General features: G+C 36.5%; 1 protein-coding gene across 1 annotated transcript in view; it reads right to left on the bottom strand.

The window, feature by feature from the left end:
- zdhhc9 (zinc finger DHHC-type palmitoyltransferase 9) overlaps positions 1-15,887 on the bottom strand; it is a 31,933-nt gene extending 16,046 nt beyond the window's left edge. Inside the window, exons 1-2 of the mRNA XM_048175931.1 lie at positions 15,057-15,887; positions 1,933-2,093 (exon numbers count right to left, since the gene is read on the bottom strand). Of these exons, the coding sequence (XP_048031888.1) occupies positions 1,933-2,093; positions 15,057-15,223 (328 nt within the window). The 5' untranslated portion in view covers positions 15,224-15,887. The remainder of the gene's footprint in view (positions 1-1,932; positions 2,094-15,056) is intronic.
- Positions 15,888-16,496: the final 609 nt, after the last annotated feature.

Raw genomic sequence — 16,496 nt, 5'->3', positions numbered from 1 at the left:
CAATACAGTAATTTTTAAACAATAGTTGAGTTAAATAAAACTACCCAGCAGGTTGGGCAAACATTTAACCCTACCGCTGGGTTAAAACAACCCAATTGCTGGGTTTGTCCATTTTCAACCCAACTTGGGTTGTTTTTAACCCAGCATTTTTTAGAGTGTAGTGATTGCATTTATTTTTTGTCCTTCCTGGTGCACAAAAGACCATGTCTTGAACATGGTCATTTGGGTGTGGGGGTATGCTATTTTTATTTAAAGGAATTAAATAATTAAAAGGATTTAAAGGGATTTAAGAGAATAAAGAAAAGTTCACCCAAAAATGAAAATGATCCCATGATTTACTCACCCTCAAGCCATAGGTGTAATGACTTTCGTCTTTCAGACAAATACAATCGGAGATATATTTAAAAATATCCTTAATCCTCTAAGCTTTATAATGATATTTTGAAGCCCAAAAAAAAAAAAAAAAAATGCATCTATCCATCATAAAAGTACTCCACAGCTCCAGGGGGTTAATAGGGGCCTTCTGAAGCAAAGTGAAAAAAAATAAAATAATAATAAATAAATCCATATTTAAAAAACTTTATTAACTCTAATAACTAGACGCCCGTACACATTGATTTGCGGCAGAAGAGTGACCTCTGATCCAACGCATGATGTAATGATGAACGTGGAAGCACAGAGGATAGAGCAAAACAAAACACTGGTTACAAATTAGAAGTCTAAAACAATCATTTTAAAAGAAAAATATAGGAGGATTTCGATATAAGAGGCAGCACAGCCCTATTTGTTTGAACAGCGAGAGGCATCCAAGCTTACGCTACTCCTAAGTCATGCATTGCTTCAGAAGTTACTCTTTTGTCATAGGATCGTCCGCCGGAAGCTAGTTATTTGAATTTATGAAGTTTTAAATATGGATTTTTTTCCTTACAAAAACGCAACGCTTCGCTTCAGAAGTCCCCACTGGAGCCATATGGATTTTTTATTTTTTTATTTTTGGGGCTTCAAAATCTGGCCCCCCTACCATTATAAAGCTTGGAAGAGCATTTTTTTGTTTATTTGTTTTCTATCTTCTGAAAGAAGATAGTCATATACACCTAGGATGGTTTGAGGGTGAGTAAATCATGGGATAATTTTCATTTTTGGGTGAACTAAACCTTTAAGGAGACCATTAAAAGGAACAGAAATTTTACACTCTTAATCATATACCTAATATGTTGATTTAATTCCTTCTTTGATTTGATTGGCATTGACGAGTACTGTTATAGACTGCTGAGGCAGACCAGCCTAAAAATATAACTTTTAAAACTTTTTGTCTTCCAAAAAACAAAAGGACCGGTGTGTAATGGAGTGCAGCAGAGAAGCACCAACAATATGAGGGGGGACTTTCTGGCCGTTATGGCCCTGGTCCTAAGTCACCGTTTCTTAATCGTGCATGGAAAAATAGTTGTGTAAACATGTTATTTTATCTTTGAGAGAGGAAAAAAAGACATACAGGTTTTGATCAACATGAGGGAAGAACTATTCCTTAAGTGCTTATCTAAAAGTTAAATGTTACAAGTCAAAATACATCTTTGGGTACCTTAGTTAAACTGTTTTTCAATATCTGAGGTTATCCAAAATAAATAAATAAATAAATAAATGTGACAACCATTATATACAACCCATCAAGCTTGAAGTCAAGAAGAACATAATGTTTCACAGATGAACTCAAGAGTTCATGGTCCAGCGCACTCAGCTTTTTAATCTCAAAACAAAACAATAAATTAATAAGCAGGTCTGGGCTTACACCGTCCCACTTACGCCACACGCTTGCTACACTATTCATGTTCTTCCCCTCACTGGGTCAAAACACCCCCAGATAGCACTGACGGTACGAATTGTGGCACTGAACCTCAAATCCTCTTTCCTGAACTCAGTGAGCCTCATACTCACCGATCTCCATCTCAATGAAGTTGGCCTCCTCCGGCAATGCCCGTGGCAGCACCCCTGGGTCACTGAAGCTGGTTCTGAGCAGCATGGCCATTACGAAGACGAAGAGCAACACTGCAAACACCGGGATGGCCGGAGACAGGTGTACTGCCAGGTACGGGCACCTGTACAGGACAAGAGAACAAGCAGGGTTACAAAAGATGACAAGGAGAACATGAAATTAACAGCACACAGGTTAAATGAGCATATAAAGCAAAACAGCTATAACTCTAGTTGAAAAAAGTGAAGCATGGAATTTCTGCGCTATTAATGCCACAAAACAAATTAGGAAAATGTTTGAGCAACCCGACAGTAACACTGGCTCAGCCAATGCTGTGAGTTTGGGGATGGGACTATCTGTTTATCTAAAGCTGGGTGCACACTGTGCGATTTATAATAGTCCTTTGTGACGGTTGCTTGTCAGACTGTACAAACGTGATCCCCGTGTAAGCCATGTCACACTGTAGGATATCAGTTGCCATTATTTTCAGACTGTACGGCAGTCGAAACGTGTTAAAAATGGACACACACAAGAACAGTGTCAGGGTAACGCATTACAAGTAACTTGAGTTACGTAATCAGATTACTTTTTCAAGTAACTAGTAAAGTAACGCATTACTTTTTCAATTTACAACAAAATATCTAAGTTACTTTTTCAAATAAGTAACACAAGTTACTTTTTCACATTTATTTACTGACAGCTCTCCTTCCCCATGTTGAGAGCTGTGAGCTGTGTGAACATGATGGTTATTGTAGTTCTAGACTAAATGTGAACTCATCTCACTTGCACAAAAACATTCAGTATTCCTCAAAATGAAAAAAAAAAAAAAAACAGTGAAATGCAATCTTACACAATTTTTTACACAAACCTGTAATAATTAACTATATTAAATTACACAAATATACTTTATGTATTTAATCTCAGTTTATTAACCAATGTCTTTTCTGCTGACCTTCAATTATCTAATTCAACCATTTTAATAAGCAAAAATGACTTTACATTAGATTTAGAAATAAGAGTGTTGAACTTCCTTCTCCTGTATCCTGTTCTTCTTTAATCCAGAATGGCAGCACAGCTGAAAGTTTTGTTTGAGCTGCGCCCTCTACTGTACAGGTGTAAATATGCTTTTCTTTCAGCCTGAGGCTTATTTAGTTCACTTTTGGTGTGAAAGGGCCTTAACATTTGCCAAAAATAGAACTTTTTTTGTTGTCATTTAACAAAAACATACAAACAAGCCCAGCCCAGGTAAGAAGTAACGCAAAAATAAAATATTGCATTACTTTCCATAAAAAGTAACTAAGTAACGCAATTTGTTACTTTTTATGCAGTAATGCAATATTGTAATGCATTACTTTTAAAATTTATCTCTTTAAATCTCTAGCGTTCATTTTGATCATGGCTTTTCTTGAAAGGAAAACTGGAAAAAAACAAAGATATGTGTGTGTAGAGCAAGTGGTGGTTTGTTGTTGTCACACTAATTGCAGCAGAGGTAAAATGTGCTCGCAACGGCTGCTAGTTTGACATGTTTGGTTGTTGGCAACTACAGACTATCAAAGACTACAGAATTTAGCTGAGGATCAGAGGAATCGTTTAGGATTTACAAAATTAGTCTCAGATGGCCAAATCATGGCCAAAATCGGCTTTACTTAACAGAAGATAAGGGTGTGTTTGGAAAACATTATAATATAATATAATATAATATAATATAATATAATCCTACATAGGACAAGTGGTTTGGAAAACGGATGGAAAATAAAATAAAATGAATTGAAATAAAATATTTCTTAGATTCTGTTTGATGATCAAAAAAATTGCACAATCCACATTTATCACATAAATGCTGCTAAGAGTTTTTTCTTCCAAAAAGTTAGTTTCACACATTAATTCCACGAAAGCAAAATGGCAATGAATTTGCAAAAGATTTGCATAAAAAAAAGCAAACATTTCAATTGGATTGTCAATGTTTTAGGCTATAACGTTCCTAAATCTAACACAAAAACATTTTTGTTATCGTTCTGATGAAGAATTAGTTGGCTGTTTCTCCCGGAAATAAAAGGGGAGATCGTTGATGAAGAGGTTTTGTAATATCTGTCCAGCTCAGTTCTTCGTCTTTTTAAAGCCAACAATGAAGCAGTCAGGGCGGATGTTTACTATGACTGACTGTGCTTCCTCCTTTCCCGCAGGCAGACAGCCATACAGCAATGAATATGGTTGCTCCCATAAATTGCGGATGACTTGGGTCCGGTAAAAGTGCCTCCTTTGCTCAGGCTGCAGCAGATTGGTCGGCTCCACAGGCCACTGCATTGAGCTATTAATAGGGTCACCCTGGCTCTCCTACACCACTTTCTCCTTCAATGTAGACCTGCTATACTAATATAATGTATGGCTAATACATCACTATAATGGTACATCTCATCATAGGCACAGTACATTCACTCTCAGGGGGAAATTTGCTACACTTAGTGTTCTGCATGTGAAAAGGACATCTTTACACTAACAATAACTACAATACAGTGAGACAGAAGATATGACTAGTAATGACAATACAAAGCACTACATTTTTGTAATAAAAATGTGATTTGTGTTTGCCCACTATGATAGTGTTGTGGGAGGTTGATTACGCACAGTTTAAGACAATAATAGTAAAATACAGGGACTAGTATTATTTAAGCATTAGTTATATACTATTATATTACTATAAATAATTAATAAACTTTTAGATTTTCAGTTAATCACAAAAAGTTAAAGTTTTTAATAGCTTCAATTTTATTTTATTTTTAGTAATTTTAGTACTAAATAAGTAACTTGAACACATTTGTTTCAGTGAGATGCCAAGGCAACCTTTCTAGTATTTGCTGAAGTTTTTAATGTAATATTTATATATGACTTTCTTCTTTCAGCCAAACATCCATCATAAAAGTAATCGACTCCAGGGGGTTACTAAAGGCCTGAAGCTACGTGTTTTTGTAAGAAAAATGTCCATAATTATAACTCTATAAACCAGAATCACTTCAATATGTTACTTGCTTTGTGATTAATTGTGAAATTTACTAACAGTTTCTGAGTGAGAATTGTTTCTACAAATTGTTTTCAGTGTATGTGTATATACAAATATAAAAGTACTCTGATGGTAGAACAAGCTTTAGTGTATATTTTACACATTTATAATATTTTTATAATGTTTTTATTTGTCACAAGTCTAAGACATTTAGTATTCCCTAAGGCAAAAAGTCATATCTGAATCACTTAGAAAAGTAGTAGCACATTTCTCCTCAAGCCACATATTTTGATCATTAATACAAACAGTTAAATACTTTTGGAGAGTTAGACTTATCAAGTACAACTTATAATGCACAAGATGAATCTAGAGTTTTATACAAACTATAATGTGCCAATCTAATCCTCCTACAATGCATACTAAAACACCGGTTTAACCAGTCTATACTAGCTTGTGGGTTTGTCTCCTCACACGTCATACTTGCTGCTTTAGGAACAGCACACAGTACGACAGATTGCAGCTGTAAGAAATATTAGCAACAGAAAGATTATTTCCAGTCAGACTAGATGGTATAAGTTGAGCTGTTTCACACACTGGTGTATCAGCATACCAGAGCCATCAATACACTGGAATTCTACCTGTGGGACGGGTCAGATTAGTTTGATACATTTTAAACTATGAGAGTGGAAAACATACAGAGGAGCGAGAAAAATCCAGAGCAGAGCTGGTCGATAAAACTTTCCACTGCCCAGATCCTGAGTAGAATGCAGCAGGGAAAACCATTTATTATTGTGAAAGCTGTGTTGGGGCAGATCAGAGCAAAACTGAGGAGAACTGTGTGTGTGTGTGTGTGTGTGTGTGTGTGTGTGTGTGTGTGTGTGTGTGTGTGTGTGTGTGTGTGTGTGTGTGTGTGTGTGTGTGTGTGTGTGTTTGTGTCATCTGCTGATGACTTTAACCATCCTGAACCTGCGCCATCATCAGTTCCTATGACAGCCCTGAGCTTCCCGGACATTACCCATCATGCAGTGCTGGATGTGACTTCTCTCCCCATAATCAATACCAGAGATAAGCAGCTCCAATATTAAAGATTCTGTTATCGTCACTACTGACGTACAAGGTTATTTAACCACCATAATTAGCACTTAACTTCATCCATAAAAGACATAAAAAAAAACACAGCAAGTATTGTGCCTCAATATGCTTAATCAATACTTAATTGTTGAAAATCAACACAAAATCCCATTCGCAAACCATCTGACTACCATAATGTGACAGTTCTGGAACAGGATATTCAACTGCAAAAAATGTAGGGTGGTAATCAATTGGATCACAAAAAATGGGCGTTACACATAACACAATAGAGCTAGACTGAATGACAGTTTGCTAAACAATCCCTAAACAGCCATTTGACTTTGCATTATCAATCAGTATCAGTGCAAGTTATTTGATTCAAAATCAAGGGTACAAAGAAAAAACATTGTTGTGTCTGAAATAACACGCCAAATGAAGAGTTCACAATAAGACCGGAAACATGCATCACTAAAGTAAACAGGGTCAGTTTTGACTTCATGTGGAATTGTATGCAACAAAATGGGGGAAATTTAGTGAAAGACTAAAATGATTGCATAGATACTTTTTCATGAACTGTGGGATAAAGACATTTAAACACGAGTAGTTCAAATCAGGCACAATCAAAGCCACTCCTGTAACTGTGTTACAGCATCTCCACCCTTCTGTTTGCCTTCACAGCTTGTCCTTAGTGAATTATCCACACACTGTTCCACCGAGAACAGTGAAAAGGACTGTTTTCCACACTTAATACAACATGAAGCAGAACTGCAGAGTTTTATGGCTGGCTATATGGAAAGGCTTATCTGTGTGTTCGTAAAATCAATAGAGCTGCTTCATTGGTCTGGCTGGTCTCTAGGTGGAGATCGGTGGGGGCAGGGAGGCCTGACAATTATCATTACTGATAGCGTTCAGCGCAAACATCCGGTACTTCACCGGAAAGCATAATGAGGGGAGAAAAAAGGCAGACGATAGCTAAAAACAACAAGTAGATTCATTGTGACAACCTAAATCAGCATATTAGAATGATTTCTGAAGGATCATGTGACACTGAAAATTTCAGCAGTGCATTCACAGGAATATATTACCTTTTAAAATATACTAAAATAACTTTTCTATGGGCATTATATTCCTGTGAACGCAATGCTGAATTTTTCAGTGTCACATGATCCTTCAGAAATTCAATTCAGTATGCTGATTTGGTGCTCAAGATATATGACTATATTCCTTATTTTAAACTATCACACAATCACATGTTCTATTCTTGACTCTGATGCAGAAATAAGCTTTCTTAACAGATACACCAAATACTGAGAGAAGGATTCTCTATTTGTTATTACTTCTAAGGATGGAAACATGCATTGATGTATAAATAACTAAAAACAAAAAGTAGGGCAAACTCTTACAGACTGAATGGTCCTGCAAGTTCTAGGAAAACATTCAACATGCAAATAATCACCTCATCCATTTGAATTTTGCATGGCAAAACATGATGATATGATATTAAAGTAGTATGTAATAATAGCACTAACAATAACAAAGATTTGCATGTGAACAAATAACTTGCTATATTACATCCTGATGTGACATCAGTGGCTTTCTCTGTGTTAAGTGACTTTCAGGAAAGCTTAAAGTACAATAGGTGTGGATAATCTGATACAAAAGTGCAAAAGGTTATTTCAGCTCTGTCACACAGATATAAAATGCTGTAATGTACCATGACATTGCCATGCCTGGAAATTTCATGCACAGCCTCTGTTAATTTTTCATAAAGTGATTGCCAATTTAAGAGCGAGTGATTCACGAAGCTAATGAATTACACGTTACTGGCCAAAAAAAGCAGTATCCTAATCCCTCATGGAGACAAATTTGCCACAGCTCCAGTTTTGCATTCACATAACACAGGGACACAAAAATCCAAAAGGATAAACAGTCTTCTCTCCTCAGGACCCCTGCAGAGGGACAGCAACAGACGGCAGCCCTCGAGAGCTCACACAGACCGTGGCACTGACTACAAACACCAAGTCATACACTTAACAATTCAACAGCAACAACATGAGTAACTATCCACCATTCAATGATACACATAAAATGTATAGACATTTAAAGGGTTAGTTCACCCAAAAGTGAAAATTCTGTCATTAATTACTCACCTTCATGTCGTTCCACACCTGCAAGACCTTCATTTATCTTCAGAACACAAATTAAGATTCAGAACCTTGAAGTTCTGAACATAAACAAAATAGGAGAATGGCATAGAAGATATAGTCGTTATTTTTGTTTTGTTTTGCGCACAAAAAGTATTCTCGTCGCTTCATATCATTAAGGTTGAACCACTGTACTAGTCACGCTGACCATTTTAACGATGTCTTTAGTACCTTTCTGGACCTTGAAAGTGGTGGTTAAATTGTTAAATTGGGTTTGGAACGACATGAGGGTGAGAAAGATGACAGAATTTTCATTTTTGGATGAACTAACACTTTAGCTGCTGAGCAACAAAGCCATAAAACAAACATACAGGACAAAGGCAGAGTGAAACATGAACCACATACTTCTAAGGTGAAAGAATGAGTGGGCGAACACAATCAACGGAATCTGAACACTGTCAATATATGAAGTGCTACTATGGTACTGGTGTAAAATTATTTCATTAAAGGTGCCCTTGAATGAAAAATTGAATTTATCTTGGCATAGTTAAATAATAAGAGTTCAATACATGGAAATGACATACAGTGAGTCTCAAACTCCATTGTTTCCTCCTTCTTATATAAATCTCATTTGTTTAAAAGACCTCCGAAGAACAGGCGAATCTCAACATAACACCGACTGTTACGTAACAGTTGGGATCATTAATATGTACGCCCCCAATATTTGCATATGCCAGCCCATGTTCAAGGAATTACACAAGGGCAGCCAGTATTAACGTCTGGATCTGTGCACAGCTGAATCATCAGACTAGGTAAGCAAGCAAGGACAATAGCGAAAAATGGCAGATGGAGCAATAATAACTGACATGATCCATGATATCATGATATTTTTAGTGATATTTGTAAATTGTCTTTCTAAATGTTTTGTTAGCATGTTGCTAATGTACTGTTAAATGTGGTTTCTTACTGTATTCATGGAGACAAGAGCCGTCGCTATTTTCATTTTTAAACACTTGCAGTCTGTATAATTCATAAACACAACTTCATTCTTTACAAATCTCTCCAACAGTGTAGCATTAGCCCGTTAGCCAAGGAGCACAGCCTCAAATTCATTCAGAATCAAATGTAAACAATAGGGGTGTGACGAGACCAGTATCTCACGAGACGAGACGAGACTCGAGATTGAGTTCACGAGACGAGACAAGATGGCGAAATACATGACTAGAAAAAATATTCTGCAGGTGTATTTGAAATGTTTTAACTAATCATTTTGTAATGAATGTCATTTCAGTTCTACTTTCTGAGACTGAATTATCATATGCAGTAAAAGACAACAATACTCAAGTAATGTAAAAGGTTTTGCCACTAACTCAACTGACTGACTTCCCTCCTGTGTGATTTCAGTCTCTTCAGACCTTACTGTACATGAATTATGAGCTTCTACAGCTTTTGACCTCCTAACTGAACTCCTTTCCTCAAACTGATCACAGAAATAAAAACAGTATAAATAAAAATGGTAACACTTTACAATAAGGTCTCATTTATTAACATTAAATGTATTAACCAACATCAACTAACAACAAGCAATATATTTGCTACAGTATTTATTAATCTTTGTTAGTTGATAAAAATAGTCATTCATTGTTAGTTCATGATAGTTCACAGTGCATTAACTAATGTTAACAAATGAAACCTTATTGTTTGTACTAGTAAATAAGAAGAAGAGAAAACTGTTATTCATTTTTATGGTAACACTTTACAATAAGTGCAACCATAATCGCACTCTCTCAATATTCAAAGATCAAATAAGACCAAATTTTTCTTTGATACAGAGCTGAGAGATGGTTACAACTACACTGCCCAGCCTAAAATAGCTTTCATATTGAGAGATATCTGTATTCATCAGTGAGCCGCTTTCAAAATGCGGGGTATTGAAATCACGTTTGAATGCGCGCGCGCGTTTACTTTCACTTTTAAACGGTCGCGCGTACTCTGTAAATATGGAGCGGCGGCGACCGTTATCCAACTGAATTAAATGTTTTTTTTTTATTTAAATACAAAGCAAAACGACAGTGGAGGCATAATGTAAACGTAGCGGTGGCATATTCTTTCCTAATCATCCTAACACTCTGTCATGGCAACATCACGAGACTACTTTTCGCCTCAACGAGAAATCTCGTCACAGTTTAGTCTCGCGAGATCTCCTGCCACGAGATCTCGTCACACCCCTAGTAAACAATATAACAGTACACAATACTCACATAATCCGACGCATACATGACGAACACTTTGTAAAGATCCATTTGAGGGTTATATTAACTATGTAAACTTTGTTTATGCACTGTTTAAGGCAAGCATGAGCTCCGTGGACGGAGAGCATGAGATTTAAAGGGGCCGCACAGCATAAATTGGCTCATATTTAATGATGCCCCAAAATAGGCAGTTAAAAAAATTAATAAAAAAAAATCTATGGGGTATTTTGAGCTGAAACTTCACAGACACATTCAGGGGACACCTTAGACTTATATTACATCTTGTAAAAAAATGTTCAATGGCACCTTTAATAAGATGGAAGTATGTTAAAGGTAAAGTGTCTAAGTCTGCATCACTAGCATTACTGAACAAAATTGCAAAAATAATGTTTGTTTTCAAACAGGTTTCCTGAACATTCTTTGTCTGACATTGATACGCAAACATACAGTTTTGCACCAAAGGTCATGCTGCTGTTTTGATAGTCATATTTACACGCTTCAGGAATTCAGTCTATAAATGTCTTATTTGAAGTTGTTTCTACTTGTAAGGTTTTTTCAGTGTTGTTACTGTTAACTAATCTTAAACTAAAATATATAGATATTTTATTACAAATTTAAACTAAAACTAGAAATGTTGCCTATCAAATAACAGAAATAAAATAAGATTATGAAGTATTAAACTAAACCTGAAATAAAAAATAATTTAAAGCTATATAATTTTTTTTAAAGTGACAAAGCACATTTCAATATTACTGAAAGAATCTAATATTTTCAATAATAATAAAAAACATTTTTTTTACATTGAATTACAGTTCACCTTTAAACTGAAGTTATCAGGCCAATAGCAAGTGGTTCCTCCGTTCAGTCAATAGTGGATCGACAAAGTGAGTGCAGGATCAGCACACAATGTCTTGTCTACTTTCACACACAGACACATTGCAGATTTTACACAGAATTTCAAGCCTACATAATCAACTCTCCTCTCACTGCTCTAAATCTGATATTCCATCAGGACAAACATGAATGCATTGCAACCTACAGTTCTGTTTACACATACAGCCAAAAATTAAAATATAGGCCTATGTGCAGAGACTTTCAGCAAACAGGGACACATATGGAGAGGAATGGGAAGACAGAGCAAAAGACGAACCACTTTAGAAAAATGGTGCAAAGTCCAGCCCTGCTAATCAGTCTTGTGCTTGAAACTCAGCCTGCAGAGAAATAAACTGTCCAGAAACAGGACACAGAACACAATAATGTCAGCATTCAGCAATACTCGATAAATAATTCCCTGTAAAATTAGAATAGCTGGAAGCAATGTGTTTCCATAAACAATGTCTGTCTCTTCTGGAATTTCATGCTCTGTATTAAATAAAAGATAAAGTGCACATAAAATAAATGTGCACTACTGAAACTGAAGACCCTGTAGACCATATTAACCTCAGATGATATTTAATAATTGTGATTCTTTTGTTATATTCATATCCAGACTTTTATCTAGGGCTGATAACAATCTTAGAAAGCTATATTTGAAAAAAAAATACTCATAATAAAATTTAAAGTATTCATAAAACATTATCACATGGTTTCAAACCTAATATCAATTCAAGTCCATAGAGAAGATATTCAGTTCTGGAGTTGGTTATAGACAATGCCTGTATATGAAAAATCTAAGGATGAACTGAAATGGTAAGTGCCAAAAACAAAACAAACAAACAAAAAAGATTCCAGTTCCTCTATTAGGAATTTGGAATGACACTTTAGCTCTCAGACCAGTTTCTATGCTAATATGTCTGGCCCATGAGGACTAATTATCAGTAACAGTGATATGAACATGGCGTGCAGTGAAACCCTACAGGAACCAGCAGCTCCATTCATGACTGCGAGTTTGTGGAGGGAATTGTTTCCTGTATGCTGATGATCAGGCCTAATGTAGGAGCACAGCACTGGAGTCTCAGGAAACACCAACCACAGACGTCACAGTCCACACAAGGGAGCCCATATCCACCCAACAGAGCTCACATCCAGCTTTATCAACATGGACAGCAACCTGCTATTGACACAGCTCTTAATTTCCCATCTATCAACGGGCGAAGGATCTCATTCAACTTGAAATAATTGTATATTCTTTCATTAGCAAATCTGTATTTAGCTATATTAATATCTATATATTCTAAATTATTTTAGGTTCATATTAGAGTTGGAGATCTCAAGGTCCAAAAAGGCTCATATCTCATTCCCTTAATGAAACCATATTGTCTTTTCCAGGCAATAAATCATGTATTTTTTAATGAATGAATGAATAGCAGTTGACTACATTACATACAGTGATAGTAAGTCTGACTAATTCCAGCCAATTGGTTCATTCGATCAGTTTGCTCAAAAGAGCAGGTGTGGTGACAAACAGTGTTGCCAAGTCGGCGGTTTTCCTGCGGAATTGGGCTACTTTTACACTGTTGCCACGGGTTGTTTTCATGTCCGCGAGTTGAAGCGACCCCAAATAACATGATATTTACCCCCTGGAATGCATTTTTTTACCGTGGGACCCACCCTGAAACACAACTGGGCTGGTTTTGGGCTAGTTTTGAGTAGCAATTAGGTGATTTTGTTGTGAAAACCTGAAAGATCCTCCTAGAAATTGGGTCTCTGCTGACTACATTACATACAGTGATAGTAAGTCTGACTAATTCCTGCCAATTGGTTCATTCGATCAGTTCGCTCAAAAGAGCAGGTGTGGTGACAAACAGTGTTGCCAAGTCTGAACTGGGCTACTTTTACGTTGTTGCCGCGGGTTGTTTTTTATATCCGCAGGTTGAAGCGACCCCGAATAACACGATTGGGCTGGTTTTGGGCTAGTTTTGAGTAGCAACTGGGCGGGTTTTGGTGTGAAAACCTGGCAACCCTGGTGACAAATCAGGTCCTCCTCAAAATAGAGTACCTCAGAGATGATGTGTTTTTGTAGGCCAACCCGGAAGTTAGCGGCGCACAGGTTCCCTCGATGCATTTTTCCCATAGACTTTTGGAAAATTGCAAAAAATAAGCTCTGTGTTTAACAAAGGGTTGTGACACTTACACGTTTTGTCTATCAAGATAATCTTTACAAGTTAACACAAAATTTATACATTTTGAAACCTAAAGTCGTCAGATATAAAAAGCTAACAGTAGGCTATAAACGGACTACAGCACACCATGGTCGTGGATCAACGTCACCACCACCAAGCTTCCTCAGACTTTATTTAAAAAAAACATGCTCGCTGATTATGATCTGCGCTGTGTATGAATACTTATCCACTTTTTTATGAGAAATGCTGTCCAAATGTCCTGTTTGTCATGATGATGTCTAAGGAAGTCCCTGCCAAAGGAAGTCCCTTTTAGCAACTTGTTAGCAACCGCCGTTTTTAAGACACAATAAAGGTTTAAAAAAAAAAAAAAAAAAGCAGGTAATAACTGGTGTGTTTTATGTCATAGATCAAAACCTGAAAATATTTAGAGGCTTTCACCACAGACCTTATTTCAGGCGATTTAGCAAAAACCCATTCAAAAAAACCCATAGACTTTAGAGAGATGGAACCGGAAGTCCTAAAATCCAAACTCGATTCCAGGTTTTGCATACAAAAACACGTCATCTCTGAGGTACCCTATTGGGTATTGAGTTTAGTGACTGATTACAATTCCTACAAAATCATGTTACGATAAATGCTGTTTGAACTACGTTATTATGACCATTAATGTCTGTATTATCTTATGTACTAGCATAGCAGATACCCGATTAGCCTGATAGCTTAGTTTATACATGCATTTGCACTTGCTATAATAATGTTAATTTATTAATTTAATAGGCTATTATTAATTAATCGGTTTAACAAGTGAAAGAAACATTCAATTTGTTTTATTATGCATATATAGTATACATATTTTTTAATTAATATGGTTCATATTTACTTAGTATAATTATTAACTGATAGTCGACAGATACCTGAATTTTGTAATTTAGAACCTAAATTTAGTCTTTATTTGCATAATCATTTACGCTATTACATATTTTGGCTAAAATGTTTTGCACGTTTTAATAAAGTGATACTCATTAAAACCAACTGTGGTTTGTATCCGTGTTAATAAACTATATTAACTAGATCAAGTTGTAAACACAATTCCAGTAGCCTACATTTTTGTAACATTTAGAATGTTTTCAGAACACTCTATTCTGTTATAGTCGACGAGTTGTTGACTTAAGAACTGCTGAGAGCGATTCGAATCGTTCTGAACCTCTTCAACCAATTCTTTGAAAAGATTCGACACAAAAGAACGATTCGTTTCTACTGTCATATGAATACACAGCCATGGCGTGTACAGTAACCTCGGTTTCAGCTGGCGCAACTGAGAAATGGCTTGCTGTGACTACAAAACACCAGGAGCGCCTCAATATTTCATTTTTTTATTGTTACTTTTTTCATTATTGCAATGGCATTATACAAAGGCAATACCCCTATTGTAATGAAAGAAAAACGAAGCTGTCCACACTGATATCGCGCGCGTGCAGTCTCGACAGCTCCGGTGGTTAGTCGCGTCGCTTGCAGTGTAAACGAGGTCTATAATAATAATCACCAATAACATGCACTTACTCAAAGGCGAAGAACAGAGAGCAGGTTCCAACGATGAGAAATAAGGTCAGGTAAAATACTCCTTTCTGCCGAGCCATCATTACCCGTCCATCGCAGCAGAAGGTGTTTTTCCCAGGTAATTTCTCCCATTTTCGAGTAACCTTCCGTGATATCATCACCGCCGACATGGTAGCGAATGTACAGTCAGATTGTCTTTTATCAATTTATCCTGAAATAAACCACAACCGCGTCCACTAAATAATTAACCTGAGATTAACGAATGCTTGAAGTTATCAGCAATAAAAATACAGGAGCTTCTTCGCAAGAATGTAATTCTTCCTTCACGTGTAAGATTTGTTTGTAGGATTTGTTCCTCATGAATCGTCACCATCTGTCTGTCGCTCTACATATCTGCTCTTCTGTACTTAAATCCATGGTTAAAGTCCCAATCAGATACCAAAAAGCAAAATCCTCATCCAAAAGCGGAGATTTCCCATACTGTCCCAATTTAAAAGTGCTTCCGTTCAGATTTCGAACGAGAAAGCGAAGCTGACGTGAAATAAACGTGTAAATGCTAAAAGCACATCTGGAGTGAGAGTGGACCTTGACCGACTGACATTTATGTCATTGGTTAGGTTGGTTAAAAGCGTCTATCCCGAGAGGATTATCCGTCCCTTTTCTCTTTAAAGGGTGCACAATAAATTTAGGTAAAGCCTTTTGTGACCTATGCCGATTATACCGAAATTATTCGTATAATGTGTAGATAATCTTTCCTCCAATTTCGCGTCGTAGGATGCAAGCAAGCCTGGATTCTCATCGGGAGCAGGAAACACGCCTAGATTGAAATGTCTCTTCTTAAAGGGCCAGTGTCTCACTGTACAGGGAACAAAGGAATTTTGTCAACCAATACTAATATCCAACCTATCATTAAAGCAATCATTCAAAATGACTAAGAGAAATATTGTTACCTCTGAGCCCATTAAGGAATGTGATATTTTGAGCACATTCATTCTTTAGTCTCTTTAAGGCCCGAGCACCGATGGTGTGAGGACCCTATTGTAATTGCTCAGTCAATTCTTCTTCTCATTTTTAAAGGCCTAAACATGCTCACACTCATGAAACTTTGCACAAGCATCAGAAGTGGTGAAAATTTACGTCTAATATGTGTTTCAGAATTAGGTGTGGCAAAATGGCTTGATAGCGCCACCTACAAAATTTCAATTAAAGGTCCCGTTCTTCGTGATCCCATGTTTCAAACTTTAGTTAGTGTGTAATGTTGTTGTTAGAGTATAAATAAAATCTGTAAAATTTTAAAGCTCAAAGTTCAAAGCCAAGAGAGATATTTTATTTAACAGAAGTCGCCTACATCGAACGGCCAGTTTGGACTACATCCCTCTACTTCCTTCTTTAATGACGTCACTAAAACAGTTTTTTGACTAACCTCCGCCCACAGGAATACAC

Source organism: Megalobrama amblycephala, linkage group LG23 (assembly GCF_018812025.1).
Source record: "Megalobrama amblycephala isolate DHTTF-2021 linkage group LG23, ASM1881202v1, whole genome shotgun sequence".
NCBI classification, from domain to species: domain Eukaryota; kingdom Metazoa; phylum Chordata; class Actinopteri; order Cypriniformes; family Xenocyprididae; genus Megalobrama; species Megalobrama amblycephala.
This window is presented reverse-complemented; position numbering and strand designations above follow the sequence as displayed.